Source organism: Sciurus carolinensis, chromosome 16 (genome assembly GCF_902686445.1).
Source record: "Sciurus carolinensis chromosome 16, mSciCar1.2, whole genome shotgun sequence".
Taxonomy (NCBI): Eukaryota; Metazoa; Chordata; class Mammalia; order Rodentia; family Sciuridae; genus Sciurus; species Sciurus carolinensis.
In genome coordinates this window covers 51963496-51984331 of record NC_062228.1, presented here as the reverse complement: position 1 = coordinate 51984331, position 20836 = coordinate 51963496, and the positions used below count along the sequence as shown (strand labels likewise).

General features: G+C 52.6%; 1 protein-coding gene across 1 annotated transcript; it reads left to right on the top strand.

Moving 5' to 3' along the window:
• Window positions 1-1095: 1095 nt before the first annotated feature.
• Window positions 1096-20279, top strand: Phldb3 (pleckstrin homology like domain family B member 3). The gene is made up of 16 exons (XM_047527055.1): window positions 1096-1217; window positions 1630-2104; window positions 2964-3146; window positions 3370-3507; window positions 6116-6244; window positions 6404-6565; window positions 7591-7701; window positions 7835-7918; window positions 8640-8753; window positions 13330-13426; window positions 13560-13650; window positions 13735-13822; window positions 14618-14674; window positions 17627-17846; window positions 18522-18607; window positions 19869-20279. Exons 2-16 carry the CDS (start codon window positions 1871-1873, stop codon window positions 20001-20003), a joined length of 1929 nt encoding a protein of 642 aa, XP_047383011.1. The 5' UTR covers window positions 1096-1217; window positions 1630-1870; the 3' UTR covers window positions 20004-20279.
• The last annotated feature ends 557 nt before the right edge of the window (window positions 20280-20836 follow it).

The window sequence follows — 20836 nt, the reverse complement described above, 5'->3', positions numbered from 1 at the left end:
TCTGACTTCTGTCTCTTTTCTGGGAGAACCAGCTGGGTTTTGAGTGCAGATGCTTGGAGTTAGTTCTAGTCCCTTGGAAAGGCTGGGGAGCTGGGCAGGATGCAGGTCCAGGAAGCCCTAATGACATTTCTAGATCACAAGATTAGAAGCCAGCCTATCTGGGCAGGTGCTCTCTTGCATGGCCTTGGGTCAGAGCATGGTCTAGGCTTGAGTCCTAGAGTAAGGTACTTTCCCTCTGCAGCCCTCCATTGCCTGATCTGTAAAATGGAAATAATAATCAGGTGTCATGAGATCTGATAGGTCTATAAATTTGAGTTCTTGGCACTCTGCCTGAATGGCCAACTCCCTGTGAGTGCTATTATTGTTGCTATCATTTGGAATGATCTCTTAGGCACTTCCTGACTTGGAGTGACAATTTACATAATGGTTAAGAAGGTGGATTTCGAAAGAATGAACCTGATGTTAACATTCAGGATGTGTAGACCTTGGATGCATTTGGCCCCCTCAGCCTTAGTTTCCCCCAGTATAAAATTGAAGCAGTAATCCCTTTCAGTGGGCTGCTTTGAGGATGAAACTAAATTAAGGTGTGTAAAGTATTCAGCACAGCTCTTGACGTCTAATAATCAGCTTTCACGTACCAGTTATTTTGTTTTTGCCTAGAGAGGAAAAGGTCTGACTGAGACCTTTAACCTCTGTCCTCCACCCCATAGCAAAGTGGTTTGGGGCGGGGGCACACTTCCTAGTGTTTCTGGGTGGGTACCTGACTCAGCTCAGAGTACCCCTCTCCCCTTGTCCAGCTCCCTAAACCGGTTGGGGCCCTTCTAAAGGGCTCATTAGAGGGGAGAAGTCCCCATCTCCATTCCCATCTCCCTTTGAGAACTCTCAGAATGTGGGCATTAGGGAGGCTGGTATACAAAGGTGGCTAAGAAGCCCAGCCCTTCAGGGGACAGGAATGGGAGCGCTGGAGGCGGAGGGGGAGGTCGCGATGCTGGGTTCTCCGAGGGTGGGGCCCGGAAGGCCAGATGCCGCGGCCGCGGGCGGGGCGGACTGGTCGTTCCCTCCGCCCTCCGGAGCTGTTGGACCTGTTATCCCCCCTCCACTTCCGGGCTGCTGGGGAGGGGGACGGGCGGCCTCTCCTCCCTCTTCCTCAGCCACCTGTCTCCAGCAGAAGCTGCAGTGCCCAGAGCGCGGAGCGGAGCGCGCCAGAGCCCGAGCTGGTGAGGGGGCCGAGGCTGCGGGAAGGAGGGGGCTGGAGACTCGGCTTCCTGGGCCCGCGGGGGAGACGGAAGCTGGAGATCGGGATCTAGTTCCTGGGAGAAACAGAGGGCTTGGGCTCCAGCCTTGTCCGGAGAGGGGAAGACCAGGAGCCCCGATCTCTGAATCCCTGGGAGGACGCGACAAGGGTGCTGCTCCCTTACACGGTGGGGTCGGGACTCCCGGACTCCGGGGAGGAAGGGGCGGCGAGTCCCGACAGGAGGAGAACGAGTCGCGCTAAAGTAGTCCGGGAGACTGTCGGGGGCTGCTGGAGAGTCCAAGGCCCGACACCTGGATGGGAGGGAGGCTCTGGGTCGCCGAGGCCAGCAGGGGGGGAGCTGGGACCCCCGACTCAAATTCCGGTCCCTCCTCCAGGGGAGCGTTGCCTCCGGAGCCATCAAACCTTGTCGCGACTTCATCCCCCGCCCCAGAAAGCTTCAGTCCACGCCCTCCGAGTGCTCCGGCCCGTCCTTTGAACTCTCAGGGCCAGCCTCCTGGAGCACTCCGCGAGGCCAGGCCGTCGGGTGCGGCGCCGAGGACCCCAGGCCACGCCCACCCTCCCAGACCACGCCCCGGAGCCCGGACTACGCCCACTCCGCGGGAGTCCGAAGCGGCCATGGGGACGCCCAGTACCCCGGAGGAAAGGTCCGGGTCCCCGCCGGTCCCCGAGTGTGACGCAGAGGTTCAGCCCCAAGGGGCCTCCCAGCCCCATGGTCATCCCGATGAGCCCCAAGAACAGGAGGCGCCTGGGGCCCCGGCGGAGCTTCCTAGCGGCCAAGGAGTGGAGCAGCAGACTGAGGAAGAGGAAGAAGTGGGAGAAGGCAGCAGCACCGAAAGCAGCCGCGACGAGGTGAGGGGCCCTCAGGGCGGCAGCCACTGGGAGACCCAGACAGACGGCGACCCAAACAGGTGACCGGACACACAGATCCATGAAGAGAAAACAGACAGAGACCTAGAGACAGGGAGAAACACACAGAGATGGGGAAAGATCACGACAGATCCACGAGCAGACCCAACAGAGACAGACCCAAACGGGTGACTGAACACACACAGGTAGAGAAACCAGACAGATATGAACCCAGAGACAGGGAGAGATACCCAGAGATAGGGAGAGACAAACCTGGACTTGGAGCTAGATAGACCCAGACCTAGTGAGAGACAGAAACCAGATAGAGACACACAGACCCTTGAGACAAAGATCCCCAAAGAGACTGAGACATGAAGGAGGGAGGGAAGGACAGAGGAAGAGTCCCGAGATTCAGAGGGATGGTTAGAGACACAGAGGGCAACCCAGAAACAAAGGGTGAAATTACTCAGAGAAACAGAAATGCAGGCACAGAAACCTGGCAAGAGGGAAAGACCCCGAGGGACAAATAGACCTCGTGATTCCGAGACAGAAGACACACTGAGACAGGGGAAGAGACTCAGAGACCTGGGGAGAAAAAATCAGAGAGATACAGGGACTACCAGAAAGTGACGCAAAGAGAATGGGACCTGGATTAAAAAGAAACACCTTCCATGAATCTGCTTTGTACCCCCTTCCTGAACTGTGAGCACCTAGGATCCAGAGGTCCCCAGACCTGCCCCTTCCCCTACCCCCCCTTATAGATAATGGGGCATGGAGGTGGAGTGAGCCTGACCGTGACCCCCCAAGGGATGAGGGGTAGGGACCAGACCTATTTAGTGATCCCCACTCTTTCCAACTTCAGCCAGAGGGCGCGCCTCCAGCGCCGATGCCGGCCACGCCCTCCACATGCACCCCTTATGGGGAAGGGGTGCGAGCTGCGGCGAGGCGGCTCCGAGCACAGAAGCTGGAGGCAGTGACTCGAGTTGCCCTGTTGGAGCAGAGAGTGAAGGAGCTTCAGCGCCAGAAGGGGGAGCTGAGGATTGAGGTGAGGCTGTGGACCCCTTGGGAAGTCTGCCCTCAACTCCTCTGCCGCGCCCGCTCCCAGCCCTCTTGTGCCTTGGGTCGGATTCCAGGCCCCCAGCTTCCTCCTCCCTCCAAACTCGGGTGCCCAGAATCCGCCCTCAGGAATCCAGGAGTTCAGGCGCCTGGGCCCTTCACAGGCATAGAACCCTCAGCCCCCGCCTACGGACCTTGCTTTCTCTCCGCAGATGGAGGTGGAGGTGGCCCTGCGGCGGGGTGAGCTGGCTGGGGAGCGAGTGGCTGCCCGGCGGGAGGAGGAGCAGCTCCGGGAGCTGCTACGGCAGCAGCGGGCCTCGGAGCAGGGCGGCCAGGAGCAGCGGGAGCAGGTTTGTTCCCCTGCGGCTTCTCGGTTGGTCTCCTTCCTTGCGTGTGTGTATGGATGGGGGTTATTCCTGGTGGTTTGTTCTGGTGACTTGGGCCCCAGGGTTGTCCCTGTTTCCCAGTTGGGTTCACTTGGGACCCAGAAACACCGAGAGCAGATCCTTCTTTTGGTTTCCTCCTCCCTCCCTGACTGTGATTCCAGACCCGGCTCCTGGGATTCTTCCTTGACTCCCTCTCCTTTTGCTTTTTAATTATCATATTAGGAAAAACTTCAAACCCACAAAAATCAAATTGACAGCCTCCCTACCCGGTGCTCCCCGACCTCTGAAGTAGTAAATCTCCCTTCCTCCTTTCATGTCCCAACATCACCATAACATCATTATCTCACCTTAGGAATTTGAATTTTTATTTTTATTTTATTTTTAATGGTGCTAGGGATGGAACCAGGCCTTGCTCATGCTAGGCAAGTGCTCTACCAACCCTTACCTTAAGCATTAATATGTTCTTATTACTGTCTTATTTCTAGTCCATTTTAATTTTTTCCTGGACTGTCTCAAATACACCAGTTAACAGGCGGCTTGTTTGAATCAGCTGGAGTTGTGCTTGGTCGTGATGTCTCCCGTGGCTTCATCACCTCTGGTGCTCACCTGGGGTGTCTCTCCTTGCTGTCTGTTGGATAAACCAAATATTTGGTCCCCTGGGCAGGATGTGACTGTGACACTCAGTGGCGTCTATTGCTATGAGCAAGTGGTTCCTTAGTTGTAGAGGCTCAGTCAGACTTAGATGTGCTTGTGCTCTCTGAGCAAGCGTCAGGGACATCTGCTGGCAGTCCAAACCTCCAGGAGGTCACTCTGATCTCTTAATAATCTTTCATCTGAAGATCTTTACTATCCATTGGTGGTCATTGCTTGGATTGATTACCATCATGACTTGGAAAATGTGACTTAGTATTTATCAGTCTTTCTCTTGGCAAGTAGCTTGTATGTTCGCATTCTTGGGACTGGTCCAGGGCCCTCATTTATAATTAAAGATCCCATATTTCTCCACCCATGATTTTTCTCACCCTGATTTCACTCCTGAGGTCTATCTATGTGCCTGCCTATGTACCCAAGAGTACAGGCCCCCAGCCCTCCTCCCTCAGATCCAGGGGTCCAGGCCCAGCCTCCTCCCTCAGACCCAGGGGTCCAGGCCCAGCCTCCTCCCTCAGACCCAGGGGTCCAGGCCCAGCCCTCCTCCCTCAGACCCAGGGGTCCAGGCCCAGCCCTCCTCCCTCAGACCCAGGGGTCCAGGCCCAGCCCTCCTCCCTCAGACCCAGGGGTCCAGGCCCAGCCTCCTCCCTCACACCCAGGGGTCCAGGCCCAGCCTCCTCCCTCAAACCCAGGGGTCCAGGCCCAGCCTCCTCCTTCAGACCCAGGGTCCAGGCCCAGCCCTTCTCTCAGGAGAAGCCAGGAGTCTTCTTCTTTTCATTCTCCATTCCTAAAGCTGTCTTTGGCAACTCTCTTTTCCACATCATTTGTCCCTTTGTCCCTTGGTCACCAGGCCCTACATGCCTCCCTTTCTGTTACCACTAAGCTCATGAGTCACTGGGTTCTGCTTCCCCTGTGTCTCTCTGATACATCTCTTTCCTGTCCCCGCTGCCCAGGCCCCAGCTCAGGTCTCATGCTCACTCACTGCTTTGAGGACTCCTGAAGGAACTGGCCCTGCTGTTCTGACTCGCAGGGGGATGATTTCAAAGCCTGGTCCTCCTCCGTCCCTTCAGTCTTTCCATGGCTCCCCATTGACCAGACCTGACACGAGGCACATGGGCAGCCTCCTTGCTGCCATGTCTAGCAGGCTCCTCCTCCCTGGCTGAGGTTTGCCCCCCAAAGTTCTTACACTGTTCAGTGTCTGTGCATTAGTGCCATGCTGCTCTCTCTGTCCCAAATGTCCCGGTGTCCCCAGGTCTCAGTGCTCCCTGATCTGAAGGCCACCTTAAAATCCCCATGTCCAGGAAACTTTGGCTTCCAGCAGGAATTATTCTGTGACCCAGGTTCCCACATCTCTGTTTTCACCACTCTGATTGTCCTCAGTTGTAAATGGCTGTCCCCCTGGAGGACAGGGCCTGAGTTTGGACCCAGGGACCCAGTATTACCCAGAAGGACATGTTTCCATTCATTCCTTCATGTGTTTCTCCCTTTCCTTTCCCCTTCCCCTCCCTACTCTACTTCACTCTCTTTTCTGCCATGCTAAGGATTGGACTCGGCCTTGTGCCTGCGAGGAAAGCACTCTGCCATAGAGCTACACCCAGCCCTTTTTATTTTTTATTTTGAGACAGGGGTCTCAAAAGTTGCTGAGGCTGGCCTTAAACTTGCAATCCTCCTGCCTCAGCCTCCTGAGTAGTAGATTATAGGCGGCACTGCACCAGGCTTCTCCTTAATTTGTTTTTCAAACAGCTGCTAACTTGGAGACTCCTCTGGGGTGGCCCTGCCCCGGGGTGAACCAGACAGTCAGGGTCCTGCCCTCGGAGAGCTGACATGCAGGCAGGGTCTCAGGACTGGCTGGCCTTGCCCTTGCCCTTGCTGGCCTGTTTCCCTCTCTGAGCTCGGTCTGAAGCTGAGTCTGGTTGTTTTTCAGGAGCAGAGGCGACTAAGTCAGGAGCGCGAACGTGTGGAGGGTCTTCGCCACAGACTTCGGGAGGCCCAAGGACAGCTGGATTCCCAGCCTGAGGACCAGCGTGAGCGACTTTTGCAGGGGGTACAGGAGGTAAGGACCCTCTGGACCCTTTCTAGGACCCGATAGCCAGGCCCCAGCCCTCCTCCCTCAGACCCAGGGTCCAAAAGCTCAACCCTCTTCCCTCATTGACCAAGAATCCAGGCTGCAGCCCACTACTTCCCTCCAGGCTTTTTATGTCCCCACTCACAGATGAGGGAACAGCTGGATGTGGCCCAACACGCCTATGAGGACCTGGAGTTCCAGCAACTGGAGCGGGAGAGCCGGCAGGAGGAAGAGGATCGGGACTGTCCTGGGCTCCAGCTGCCAGAGCCCAAGGTCCAGGAGCTTCAGGCCAGTGTGGCACAGCACAGGGTGAGCATCGGTGACTAGCCCTGCCTGAGGCCATTCCTCTGTGTCTCCCCCACTCCGTGACGCTGACTGAGCCTTCAGTGTGTCACACCCAGTGCTGAGCGTCCATGAGTTTTCACTTGTTGAATCTTCATACAAACCCACGAGGCAAGTCCTGTTCTAGTTTTTCCATATTTAAAATGAAGAAATGGGTCAAAGTTTTTGTCATCTTTCCCAACATCACTTAGTTCATGAAGGGTGGAGCTGGGATTGGAATCTACAGTCTTTACCACCACCCTCTATTCCTCTCCATCCCTTGTCCAAAAAATGTGCCTACCAGTCCTTCCTGCAAGCTTCACGCTCAGAGTCTGGCAGGTTCTGTGAGGAGAGGGGCGTGTTTGACTATACACCACAGTGTCCCCTCATCTGGGCTCGAAGGCTCTGATGGGGGTCTCCTCCTCCCACCTCTACTTCTGGCTCTTCTCATCCCTCTTTCTTTTCCCTCCTCTGTTAGTTTTTTCTTTCTTTCTTTTTAAAATTTATTTATTTACATGCGGTGCTGAGAATCGAACTGAGTGCCTCACACATGGTAGGTGAGCCCTGTACCTCTGAGCCACAAGTCCAGCCTTCCTCTGCCCCTTTCTTTCTATCTCTCGTCTGTTTCTGTCTTGTCTCCTTCCTCTGCACTTTCTCTGCATTTCTGTCTTGAGGTTTGTCCTGGTTGCCATGCATTCGATCTGTTCTGGTTTGCCCTCTCTGTCCCTTTGTCTCTTCTGCAGGACTCTCTGGGGTTGCTATCTCCTTAGGTTTCTGCCTGTATCTCAGTCCCTCCATCCTCTCTCATCCACCCCAGATCTCTTCTGGAACCCCAAATGGGAAGAGGGCACCAGGGAGCTCACTTGCAAGTCCCTACCCTGGACATTCGGATCACACCGTCTCTGAGGGGATAGAGCAAACTCCAGACTCACAGGGAGGACATGCTTCTGTGGGAGGGTGGGCTGGGGCTCCTGGAGCAGCTGAGTAACCAGGGTAGGTGGTTGGCCCTGCAGCGCCGGATCCAGGTCTTGGAGGAGCAGCTCAAGTCTCTGGGGGAGCAGATGGCGGCTGAGAGCCGGGGGTTAAGCCGGAAGAAGGAGGAGACCCTTCAGGCCCTGGCGCAGGTGAGTTTCCTTGGAGACCTGTCCCAAGTCCTCACTTCCTTGGGTATCCCACCATCTCCCTGTATCATGCTCCCTGGCTCTGGGGATGGCCCATTCTGGCTTCACCGTGTGGTAAACCATGATGTCTCCCTAGGAACGGAGCCGACTCCTCCAGCTCAACTGCCTTCAGGAAACACCGGGTGGGGACTTCTCTGAGCCCAGCCAAGCTCTCACAAAGGTATGGCAATTCACACACCTGTCAGGCCCCCTCCCTCAAACCCCGGGTCCCAGGGTCCAAGCCTAGCCCTCCCCTCAGACCCAGGGGTCCAGGCCCAGCCTCCTCCCTCAGACCCAGGGGTCCAGGCCCAGCCTCCTCCCTCAGACCCAGGGGTCCAGGCCCAGCCCCTACCCCTCACACCCAGGGGTCCAGGCCCAGCCTCCTCCCTCAGACCCAGGGGTCCAGGCCCAGCCTCCTCCCTCAGACCCAGGGGTCCAGGCCCAGCCTCCTCCCTCACACCCAGGGGTCCAGGCCCAGCCTCCTCCCTTCAGACCCAGGAGTCCAGGCCCAGCCTCCTCCCTCAGACCCAGGGGTCCAGGCCCAGCCTCCTCCCTCACACCCCGGGGGTCCGGGCCCAGCCCTCTTCCCTCAGACCCGGGGTCCGGGCCCAGCCCTCCTGTATTAGGATCCAGGATTCCCCATCCCAATTCCTTTCATCTTTAGGACTCAGGAGCTCTGGCCCCCGCCCTTCCTCCTCGAGAACTGGCAGTGCAGGCCCACAGCCCTTGCTCTTGCTGGGAAACAAGATACTAAGGACCACATTCTGGCCCCTCTTGTGACTGAGCCTTAGTTTTTCCATCTGAGAAATGGGCTGGCACTGGAGGCATGGGCCAGAGCATCTGAGAATTGGGGTGCCTCTGTGATGTCTTCATCTCTCACTAATCTTTGCCCCTCTTCCCAGCTGCTCTTCACCCAGAAGACAGACCGGCAGCTGCTGGTGCTACAGGATCCTGCCACCCACGCTGCTGCCACCTCTACCTCTTCCTGCCTCTTCTCCGTCCACAGCTCCCTGCAGGTGCCTCCTTGCTGCTTCTTTGCCCTCATGCCTCTTTGGTCAGTGGGGAGGGAGGGCCTGAAAGCAGAGCCCCGTGCCAGAACTTCCACGGGGGCTCTTTGCATGGGGGTGGGGGCTAGGGAAGCTTGATCTAGGGGTATTTGATGACTGCAGTTTTACTTATTTATTTTCTTCCTTCTGCTAACACCCCACCTTTTCCCTGGAGAAATAAGAGCATTTTAAAAGTGACTGAGCAGGGTGTATTGGTAAGAAGGTCTCTGTGCCCCTGCAGGCCCCTAAGCCCTCTCTCCAGACGGAGGTTCTTGGTCCTTCCAGAGCTCTTTAAAAATGAGGCCCCTTGAGCTGTGGGTGTAGCTCAGTGGCAGAGCATTTGCCTATAAGCACCACAAAACAAACAAACCTGAAAAACTGGGAGCCCCGTCTTTTTAATGGTTTAGATATTTATTGGATGGGTTGGGGCTACTAATTTTTTTTTAATGGAGTAGAAAATATCCAAGTGCTGTGTATGAAGTAAGGGTAAAGAGTACATGGAAAAAAAGTCTTGTTTCTGATAGGCTCTTTGAAATTGGTAGCTCTCGTTATATCATGTAAACATTTTTTCCCAAAATGTGTGCATTAGCCAGTTGTTGTTCTTTTCTTTTTCTTTTTCTCTTGTTGGTTCTTTTTGGTTAACGTGACAGCAGAATCCATTCTGATACAATTATCCAAGCGTGGAATCTGTCTTTTTCTAGTTAGGATCCCGTTCCTGTGGCTGTAGTGACAGCCGGGTTCTGTGGTGTTTTCATATGCGGACAGGGAAAATGATGTCAGATTCCTCCCGCTGTCTTTTCTTTGTTGGTTTTAATTCTTCATTATCTTCCTCCATTATGGAAACTCTTCTCTGTTGATACATTTAGAGCTGCCTCTTCATTTTTAAGGCTGTAATAATGTAAAGAGTAACAAGAGTAGTAATGACAGCAAATTATCAAGTCCTTAGAGAGCGCCAGGGTGGTTGGAAATGCTTCACACAGATCCCACTTAGGTTTTGCAATGATTCTACGGGCCAGGTGACCTCCATTTTATTGGTGAAGACACTGAGGCAGAGAGGTTAAGTTACTTAGCCAGGTGGCATGTGCCAAAGCTAGGATTTGGACCCAAGCATTCTGTTTGCAGAGCCTGTGTTCTCTTTCATTTTATGTTAGGTGGTGCTGGGGTTGGAACCCAGGGCCTCTGGCACGCTAGACAAGGGCTCTGCCCCTGATCCCAGCCCCAACTGTGCCAATGTTCTGGCTTCTGTGTGGCACACAGTTCTGTGGTGGGGACATTAAGCTGCCCTCCCTCTGTAGGTAGTGATTTGAGTTTAAGCAGTGTTGTTAAGAATACCCATGTGGGCTGGGGAGATAGCTCAGTCGGTAGAGTGCTTGCCTTGCAAGCACAAGGCCCTGGGTTCAATCCCCAGCACGGCAATTAAAAAAATAAAAAAAAAGAATACCCGTGTGTGTGTGTGTGTGTGTGTGTGTGTGTGTGTGTGTGCGCACCCACTCATTTATGTAAAAAGTAACATTGAACGCCCTGGGTTCAATCCCCAGCACCGAAAAAAAAAAAAAAAAATTGATGCAAATAATGTTAATTAATATTACATTACCAAATACTATTATATTAGATATAATATGATTATTATATTATTCTATATTATACATAATTATAAATTTCACATTCATGAATTAATATTTAAAAATACTTTTAAAATGTTTATTATTTAATATTCATTAATGATCATTAATAACAATAATCCATTTTTAGCATTTAAGATAGGCCGAGTCTGTTCTAAGCCAACCTGTCCCTTTACACATGGGATTGCTATTATGTGGAGCTGAGAAACAATTCCTGGCAATTTCACATCTGTAGAATTTCACATCTTCCTCAGAAGAACCCTCCAAAGCAGGTCCTATTATTATTTGGGTGAAGATTTATAGATGGTTTTCTGTAAGAGAAAGTAATTTTCTGTCTGGTTCTTGTGGAAACCTGAGAAGCTGGAGTGTGGGCTGTGTTGCTAGGCAACACCAGCAGAGCATAGTAGGTGCTCAGTGAGAGCTGCTGTTACTATGATATACTTATTAGTATTATTATAATTATTTTCATCCTTGTTTTATTTATCTCACCCTCATCTTTTTAAAATTTAAAAATTTTTAAAAAAAATTTTGTGACTACATCAGCCTCTGATGTTCCCCTCTTAATTTTTTTTCCCAATAATTTATTCTTTTTAGTGTGCTGGCATTTGAATCCAGGGCCTTTAATGTCCTAGGCAAGTGCTCTACTACTTGAGCTACATCTCCAGCTCTTTTTATTTTTTGAGGCTTGCTAAGTTGCTGAAGCCGGCCTTGAACTTGTGATCCTCCTGCCTTAGCCTCCCAAGTTTCTGGGATCATAGGCATGCACCACCACCATACCAAGCCCAATAATTCATTCTTTACACAACAGCCAGAGTGATCCTCATCCTTCCCACTTTAATATCCCGGCCCCAAGGCCTGAAGTGGCTTCCCAGGCCTCTCACCATGGGCTGCAAGTGCTGTTGTGGCCCTGCCCATGTCTCACTGTGCTCAGCTGTGGGGGCATTGATCCACCAACATGCTATAATTTTTCTTGCCTCAGGGCCTTTGCACTTGCTGATCCTTCTACTTGAAGCATCCTTCCCTCAGTCTTCCTTGGACAACTCATCCTTTGGGGCTGAGGGTTGGTATGTAGAAGGCTATTCCTGGTTTTCTAATTAGAAGATGATCCTTTTTAATAGTGCCCTGTTCTGGTCTCACACAGCAATTTCTGAGGGTGGGTTCATTTGTAGGATATCTTATTCAGTTCCTTATAATGCAAACCCCATGCAGACAAAACTGGGGTCTGCATCGCCCATCCTCATTTGCCACGTATCCAGGCACTCCCAGCCCGGAAGTGCTGGGGACACTGACCGAAGGAAAGCCCAGGGACTTGGGTCTCAGTTTCCTCACTGTGAAGTGAAGCTAACACTTCCCAACTCCCAGGGTTTTTTGTTTGTTTGTTTGTTTTGTTGTTCTCTGAGATAGGGGTCTCCCTACATTGCTAGGACTGGCCTTGAACTCGCAGACTCATGTGATCCCCCCCACCTCAGCCTCCCAAATAGCTGGGACTACAGGCGCCACCACAGTGCCTGGCCTCGGGGTTTTAGGAGGTTAAGCGGACCTGCAGAGTGCCCAGTACAGCCGTCCCTTGGGATCTGTAGAGGATCCTCTCCAGAACCCCCGGGGATCCCAATGTCTGAGGATACTCTGGTCCTTATATAATCGGGGTAGTATTTGCCATTAACCTGTACACATCCTTCTGTGTACCGCAAATCATCTCCAGACGACTTATAGCACCTATAAATAGTTATTATACTGCATTGTTTAGGGAATAAGAGCAAGAGACGAAGTTTGTACATGTTGAGGACAGATGCAGCTTTCCTTTCTCTCAAATATTTTTGGCCTGCAGCATGTTGAGTCCAAAGATGCAGAGGCCACAGATATGGAGGGCCAAGAGCACACTGCAGGCACCTAAGGAGCTCTGGATCCTTGCCAGCCATTAAAGCAAAAAAAAAAAAAAAAAAAAAAACTTTTAATATTAAAAATAAGACAAGCGTGGAAATCACATCAAACAAATGCACAGCTGAAATGTCCTGTGAGAACATTCTGGTAACTGCCTCTTGTGTTAGGAGATACAACACCCTGGCCAACGTGTAATTCTTTATGAAGTCCGGAGCAGGTGGGCCTGTCTATGAAGTCAGAAGAATGGTCCCTTGACAGATGTGCCACTGGCCAGGAAGAGGGACAAGGCAGCCTTTGGGGCGACAGGCCATGTGGGCGGCTGGTATGCGAGTGTAAACATGGACACTGTTCCCAGCTGCTCTCGTGCAGTCTGTGCACTCTCGCCTTAGTATACACGTGGACATGTTGTTCATGCATTTATATATACGTATACATGTATGTATTTATTTATTTATTGCAGTACTGGGGATTTATTTACAACTGAGCTGCATCCCCAGCCCTTTTTATTTTTCATTTTGAGACAGTCTTGCTAAGTTGCCCAGGCTGGCCTGGAACTTGTGGTCCTCCTGCCTTGGCCTCCCTAGGTGGGATTCCAGGTGTGCGCCACCATGTCTAGCTCAACTTTAGGACACTTTCATTAACCCCCAAAGAAACCCTGCACCCCGTAGCCAGCACTCCCCGATCCGCCCATCTCTCCCTGCCCCTGGAGACCACTGTTCTACCTCCTGCCTCTGTATTTATTTGCTCCATATTGATTTACTCTGGACACTTTATATAAATGGTGCCATAGACCGTGTGGGCCTTTGCCACTGGCTGCTTTCACTCATGTTGACAGTAGGGTTTTCGAGGGTGGCAGATGTAGCTCGGTGGTAAAGTGCTTGTCTAGCATGCTCGAGCCCCTGGGCTCCATCCCCGGCACCTTGGCGGGAAAAAATAAGGGTTTTCATCTGTGCCAATTAGATGGTAGTTTTACTTGGCAGCTCTCGGACTTTCTAATGAGATGGAACACCTCTCCTGAGTACCTGGGCCTTCCATGTTTTCAGGGCTCCATTGGCCTCCAGAGGACTGGAAGCCTGCCCAGGAGAAGAGAGCGAGCGAGCCAGAGGGGATCCCCACGACCTCTGTCCCTCCACTGTACCGGTGAGGCCTCTCCCATTCCCCACCTACTCTCCTGCCCCCATCTCCACCCATCCTGCTGCAGGTGATGGAGGAAACAGTGCAGGCACGGGGCAGGGAGCGTCCTGGTCTCCTCACCTGGTCCCCTGTCCCTCAGGACCTCTCGAGGCCTCAGCTCTCACACCAGCAGTGGAGGCTTCTGGGAGACACCCCCTCTATCAGCTGCTAAACTGTGGCCCTGGGAACAGGTGAGACAGCAGGCAGAAGAGGTGGGAGATGGGAGGATGAGGCCCAGGCCTGAGAACCCACCCGTCTCTGTTTCCTCCTTCCAGCTCCAGGGCCCTCCACCCAGACATCGCTCACATGGAGCGGCTTCTGCGACAGGCCATGGCAGAGAGGGAACGGCTGATCAAGGCCAGGGTGAGACCCCAGATCCTCTTCTTTAGGAACAGGGGACCCTACTTAGACCCTACTCCATCAGACCCAGGGGTCCAGGTCCCACCTTCCTCCCTCACACCCAGGGGTTCGGACCCACACTCCTCCCTCAGACCCAGGGGTCCAGGCCCAGCCTCCTCCCTCAGACCCAGGGGTCCAGGCCCAGCCTCCTCCCTCAGACCCAGGGGTCCAGACCCAGCCTCCTCCCTCAGACCCAGGGTCCAGGCCCAGCCTCCTCCCTCAGACCCAGGGGTCCAGGCCCAGCCTCCTCCCTCACACCCAGGGGTTCGGACCCACACTCCTCCCTCAGACCCAGGGGTCCAGGCCCAGCCTCCTCCCTCAGACCCAGGGGTCCAGACCCAGCCTCCTCCCTCAGACCCAGGGGTCCAGGCCCAGCCTCCTCCCTCAGACCCAGGGGTCCAGACCCAGCCTCCTCCCTCAGACCCAGGAGTCCAGACCCAGCCTCCTCCCTCAGACCCAGGGGTCCAGACCCAGCCTCCTCCCTCAGACCCAGGAGTCCAGACCCAGCCTCCTCCCTCAGACCCAGGGGTCCAGACCCAGCCTCCTCCCTTAGACCCAGGGGTCCAGGCCCAGCCTCCTCCCTCAGACCCAGGGGTCCAGGCCCAGCCTCCTCTCTCAGACCCAGGAGTCCAGACCCAGCCTCCTCCCTCAGACCCAGGGGTCCAGGCCCAGCCTCCTCCCTCAGACCCAGGGACCAGGACATTTTCCCCACATTTTCCTGGTTGGCGTTCTCATTGATCCTTCATCTTGAATCCACAGGAAGGGATGAAAAAGAACAGAGAAAGTTCCTCGGGCCCAGCTCTTCCTGCCATCATGGTCAGTCCTGCCCCGCCCCTCCCTGCTCAGTCTCTCCCCAGGCTCTGGCCCTTTCTTGCATCTCACTCTGTTCCCCTGAAATGCAACAGAAAAAGGTCCTGGGCTTGACAAGGAAGTAGACTCAAAAGGATCCAATTTCTCTTCCCAGTTCAGCCATCTGTGATGTGGCTGGCCCCTCTGTGGGTACCTGGCTCCATTTCTTTTTCTTGGATATACCTTATGAGATTGTTAATAATTCTATGATACAATCATATAATTCCATATTCATATTTCCCTAATTATCTCAAATGTCTTCGCAGTTGGTTTATTTGAATCCAGATGCAAACCAAGCATACACTATGCATTTGGTTAAAGCATCTCTTTTAATCTCTAAGAGTTCTCCTCATTTCTTTTTTTAAAATTTCATTTACTTGTGAAATATAAACGAACCATTTATTCTATGGATTTTTTCACATTCTGAATTTTGCTGACATCTACCTTATTAAACTTCTATTTATTTATTTACTTATTTCAGGGATACCAGACACTATACCACAGAGCTACATTCCTAGTGTTTGTTATGTTATTATTTTTTTGAAACAAGGTCTCGCTAAGTCACTAGGTTGGCCTTGAACTTGTGATCCTGCCTCAGCCCCCCAGGTTGCTGGGATTACAGACATGTGCCATTGTGATGGGTAAATTTTTTTTTAATCTAGCCTGAATATATTTTCGTTATGAAGAATGATACAGTATTGAGAAAGCGAGCTCACCTTCTCCCTCCCTGATCTTGCCTCTGCACAGGTGTTTTTTTTTATTGTTGAGATGTCTTTGAATCTTTTTTATACTTTTCCACTTGCATCTACTGATCAAAACTTTGCAATTTATTTGTCCCATAAATGAGCACATCATTCTCAATCTGCTTTTTGTTTTCTCAACCACTTATCCCTCCATTATTCATTTTACCCAAAAATGAATCAGCTGCCTACTGTGTGCCAGGCCCTGGGTTACAGCAGTGACCAATGTAAAAATCCCTGCCTTCTAAGAAGTTGATGTGTATTGGGGATGATAAACAAAAAGCAGCATCCTTGGGGCTGGGGTTGTGGCTCAGTGGTAGAGCACTTGCCTAGCACGCGTGAGGCACTGGGTCCATCCTTAGCACCCCATAAAAAAAATACATAAAACTAAGCTAAGGTATTGTGACCATCTAAAACTCAAATACACACACACACACACACACACACACACACACACACACATAAAAGCAGCATCCTTAAGTCAAATAGATAACAGGTCAGATGCCAGTAAGCGTCAGGTGGCCACACACGGCAGGCAGGGAGGCAGAGCCTTCCATTCTTAGGCACAAGCTCAACCTCATTAAAAATGGAGTGCTCCGACTTTGAAGCAGTTCTCCCTGCCTTGAAGCATCATCATTTATTAAACAGTCCCTGCTCTGTGCATTGTCCCCATACACACACCCACACTGTCTTTGGTGCAGGTGAGCAAGTGTCTCTTGGGATTGGTGCCCAGAAGGGAAAGGCTGGGCTGCAGCTAGCTCATCCTCGAAACAGCCCCAGGAGACCCCTGTATTTCAGCACAGGGACCTGGAAGCTCCCACTGGGACAGGGATTCTGTGGCGATGACAGTCAAGTGGTGGGGGAGTTGAGAGCCCTAAACCCATCTCGGCTAACCTGGATTGGGGCTCAGCTCTGCCACATCCCAGCTGGGTGAACGCAGTGAGCCATTTCCTTTCTGGAAACCTCATTTATCCCCGTGTCAAATGGGGCCATTAATAGGTTGCTTTTGAGAGGAAACAAGGTAATCACTGTGATCATTTGGCGCAGTGCCTGACACACAGAGGGAGCTTCCATGCTGGATGATGATTCTTAGATTTACTGTGTGGATTTGGTGAGATGAGCCAGGGAAGATTCCAGGCCTTAGTGGGTGGGTGGGTTTTTGTTTGATTTTTGGTTTGTATGGGGGCTTGAACTCAGGGACACTTAACCCCTGAGCCACATCTCTAGCCCCTTTTATTTTTTATTTTGAGACAGGGCCTTGCTAAATTGCTGAGCTGGCTTTGAACTCGAGATCTTCCTGCCTCAGCCTCCTGAGCTGCTGGGATTACAGGTGTGCACCACTGTGCCCGGCTGTAGTGGGTGTTCCTTATACCTGATCTTTCCACCTCTGCAGCAGGTCATCCCCCCACCTCTTGTCCCCTCCTCCTCACTCTCCCTTATCTCCAACCAGTGCCTCTCCTCTCTGGTCCTCAGCATTTCTTGCTCTGTCCTGAATTCAGTTTTCAAGCCCCCTACAAAGTGCAGTCGGTGCAGTCGGTGGATCAACAGTACCAGTGTCCCTGGGAGTTCGTGTGACACGCAGAACCTCACCTCTACCCAGGCCCCTACTCTCTGGAATGACCGAGAGTCTGCATTAAAAAACAAACAAAAGACAACCCACTGGGCTTTGCTTGCATGGAGAAGCTGTGTGCCACCTAGAAGCTGTATGTGTCATCCGGTGGATTATTTCATGTCTTTGTGCCACAGTTCGTTCATCTGTAAAATGGGGCTCATAGGAGCCCCATCAACTGCAACAGTAGAGTTGATGCTATCTTGTGCAGTAACGCACACCTGTGATCCCAGCTACTTAGGAGGCTGAGACAGGAGGATAACAAGTTGGAGGCCGGCCTGGGCAGTTTAGTGAGACCCTATCTCAAAAAAATTAAAAAAGGACGGAGGATGTAGCTTAGTGGTAGAGCACCTCTGGGTTCAACCAGGGCACAGGAGTCAGGGGTAGCTGAGGCTCAAAACCCTGGGCAGAGTGTTAATAAATGTAGCTGGTGGGATCATTTTCATGATTGCGATTGTTAAGTCACTGACTAAAGGCTGCAGCAGGCCTGGCTCCCTCCTGGGCTCCAGGCTGCACCCCCGCCCCCAATTCCTGACTCCCACAACAGTGGCCTCGGCTCTACCTCCACAGGCCCCACCCGCACCCCCACCCCGCCCACCAGGCCCCCGTGTCCTGGATCTCCGGCAGCACCTGGAACGATGGGGCCACAACCCAGAAAGCTGTCCTCATGTGCGAGTGTCCTGCGGCTGCTGCCGGGGGCCCCTGGTCAAGATGGGCGGCCGCATCAAGACCTGGAGGAAGCGTTGGTTCTGCTTTGACCGCCAGGCACGTCGCCTGGCCTACTATGCAGGTAAGCCCAGCCTGGAGCCTGGGGTTCCAGGACTTTGGAAGCCCCCTCCAGATGCCTTCTCCACACCTGGGAGTCAGCCTCTGCCCCCTCCATCAGGGACGGGGCGTCCAGGCCTCCATGTTCTCCCTCCCCGAGGGTGGAAGAGTTGAGGCCCCTAGTTCCTTCCTCTTGTATACTCAGGAGTCACCTCTCTTGTCCAGGGCCCAAGAGTTCAGATCCCCAGTCCCTTTCTCCTTAAGTGACCTAGAATCCACACACACAACCGTCCTCAGTAACACAGGTGACAGTTTAGTACAGCTCTGGGTCTCAGACCCCATTTCCTAAGATGCCCAGGAGTCTGAACCTGCAGTATCAGCACCTTCCCCAACCCCAGCTCCAGGAGTGGGACTCTTTGTCTTTAGATGGTCCCAACTTTCCTTGAGTTCCTTCCCTTCTCAAGGACCTAGGACACCAGGTCCCTGGGCCCACCTGCAGTATTGTCCAGCCTCGGAGACTCCAGTTTCTCATCTAGCATTGACATCCGCTCACTTCCAACCATGGTACTTTCTGGATCTTCAGACTCTCTCACCATGTTCCTCTCCCCAGACCCTGTCTCAGGCTTGGCCCAGTGACCCGGGCCTGACACACACACATGCCTCTCACTGGCTCTATTTCTCCCTCTCCTTCCTCCACCAGACAAGGAAGAGACCAAGCTCAAGGGTGTCATCTACTTCCAGGCCATTGAGGAAGTCTACTATGACCACTTACGCTGTGCCTTCAAGGTGAAGCCCCGTTCAGGGCCACCCTGCCCCCTGGGTCAGAGCCCAGCAGTCAAGCCTTATCCTATCCCTAGCTCATCTTGGGCAAAGCCACCCACAGCTGCTACCATCAGGGCACTCAGGGTCCAGTGTAAGAAACCTGCAGTTCATGGCACTGCAGAGAACAAAAATTAAAAGCTCAGACTCTAGCATGGTGGCAAACACCTATCTATAATCCTGGCAACTTGTGAGTCTGAGAAAAGAGGGCTGTAAAGTTCAAGACCAGCCTCAGCAATTCAGGAAGACCCTGTCTCAATTTTTTTTTTTTTTTTCAAAAGGCTGGGATTATAGCTCAGTGGTAAAGTGCCCTGGAATTCAATCCCCAGTGCCAAAAAAACAAAACGAAACAAAACAAATGCAAAAACTAACTCAGACTCTGACTCTGAGCCAGCCACTGTTAATTTTCTTGGACAAAAGTTAAAAAGTTTTCAAGCAAAAATCTGGGCTCCCGTGGTGCATGCCAGTAATCCCAGCTCCTCAGGAGGCTGAGGCAGGATTCCAAATTCCAGGTCAGCCTTGGCAACTCAGTGAGACCTGTCTCAAAATAAAGTAAAAAAAGGTCTAAGGACATAGCTCAATGACAGCATGAGCGTGAGCTCAAAATACACACACACTTGGATACTGATGCCAAGCTGGGAGTGAGTGAGGAGGGCAACGTAGGGACTGAGGCAGACTGAGAGCACCGAAATAATACAGCCATTACCATAGTTACCAAATGGGAATAAGCCCGATAGTGTCAAACTTTTTTTTTTTTTTTTTTTTTTTTTTTGGCGATGCTGGGGATCAAACCCAAGGCCTTGTGCTTGTAAGGCAAGCACTCTACCGACTGAGCTATCTCCCCAGCCCAAACTTATTGTTATTTTATAAAAATAAATATTGGTAACTAATGCAATGTTTAGAATTCTATGGGGAGAGGAGCCAACCCTGGCTTTTTAAGCCTTAAGTTAGAATCCCAGCTGTCTGACATCAGAAAAGTGACATCCCTTCTCCAGCCCAGTTTTCTGAGATGCAAATTGGGCACACTTCTACCCCTGCCCTCGGGGTTAAAAACAATGGATGTAGGGGCTTTACACAGCTTTGGTTTGGCAAGTAGGTACTTTATAAACGGACACTAACTTTCCGAATTACAAACCAGGAGGTCCTAGATTTGGAGGGGGCTGGGTTTTTAATCCAGGCTGTGGCCAGAGCCTGCTGTCCTAACCACCCTGTACCCTGCTTATTCCAGAGCCCCAGTCCTCGCCTGACTTTCTGTGTCAAAACCTATGAACGCCTTTTCTACATGGTGGCCCCGAGCCCCGAGGCTATGCGCATATGGATGGACGTCATCGTGACCGCAGCAGATGAGAACCACGCCCCCTGAGTGGTCCCGCCCACGGTGGGGTGTTCTGGCGAGGCTCCGCCTCGTGCGCACGCGGTTGCGTCCCAAGGCCCCGCCCACCTCGGAAAACGTGGGCCCGCCCCTTCGGAACTCTCCCGGGAATTCTGAGGCGGCTGCCGCTCAGCTGGCCTGAGTCGCGCTGCTGTTCGGGCGGCTGGTGTGGTCCCGTGACGGGGTCACCAGCTCCCGGGGCCCTGCCTGGGGCAGGAGGAAGATTGCAGGGGTGGGGAGAAACTATTTATTGGTGCTCCTGTGAAACCGAATTAAACATAATGAAAAAACAGGGTTGCTGCTGTGGTTTCCAGCCCAGGCGTCCGGGGCCCCTCGGCCTCTAGGCGGGACTTCGGAGTTATGGGGACCTCAGAGCCAAGCGTCGCACAGCTGTTTCTCTCGTTAGGAAGGAAGACTTTACCCCTATGGCCCTGGCCCGGAGGAGGGGGTTGGGAGACTAAGGTCTTTTGCAGTGTTTTTTTAGTTTGTGGGTTTCTCTGCTTCCGGCCTGACCTGACTGAGCTGTTGGCAGTTTCTAGGAACGCCTGGGCTCCCTGTCCCCTCAGCCCTTCTCTTCCCTAATCAGCTCGTCACTTTCCAGGTCTAGTTCGGATGTTCCTTCCTTCAGGAAGTCCTTTCTGACCAGCACCCGTCTGGGTCAGGCGCCTCCTTTTGAGCTCCCATCCTATCCCTCAGCACCTGGCTTATCACCCGTGGTGGATCTGTGCTCTTTATAGACCAGAAACTCCAAGAGGACAAGCCAAGGCTGTTGTGATCTCTGTGTCCCCAGTAATGGAGGGCAAATCTCATTCCATGAAAACAAA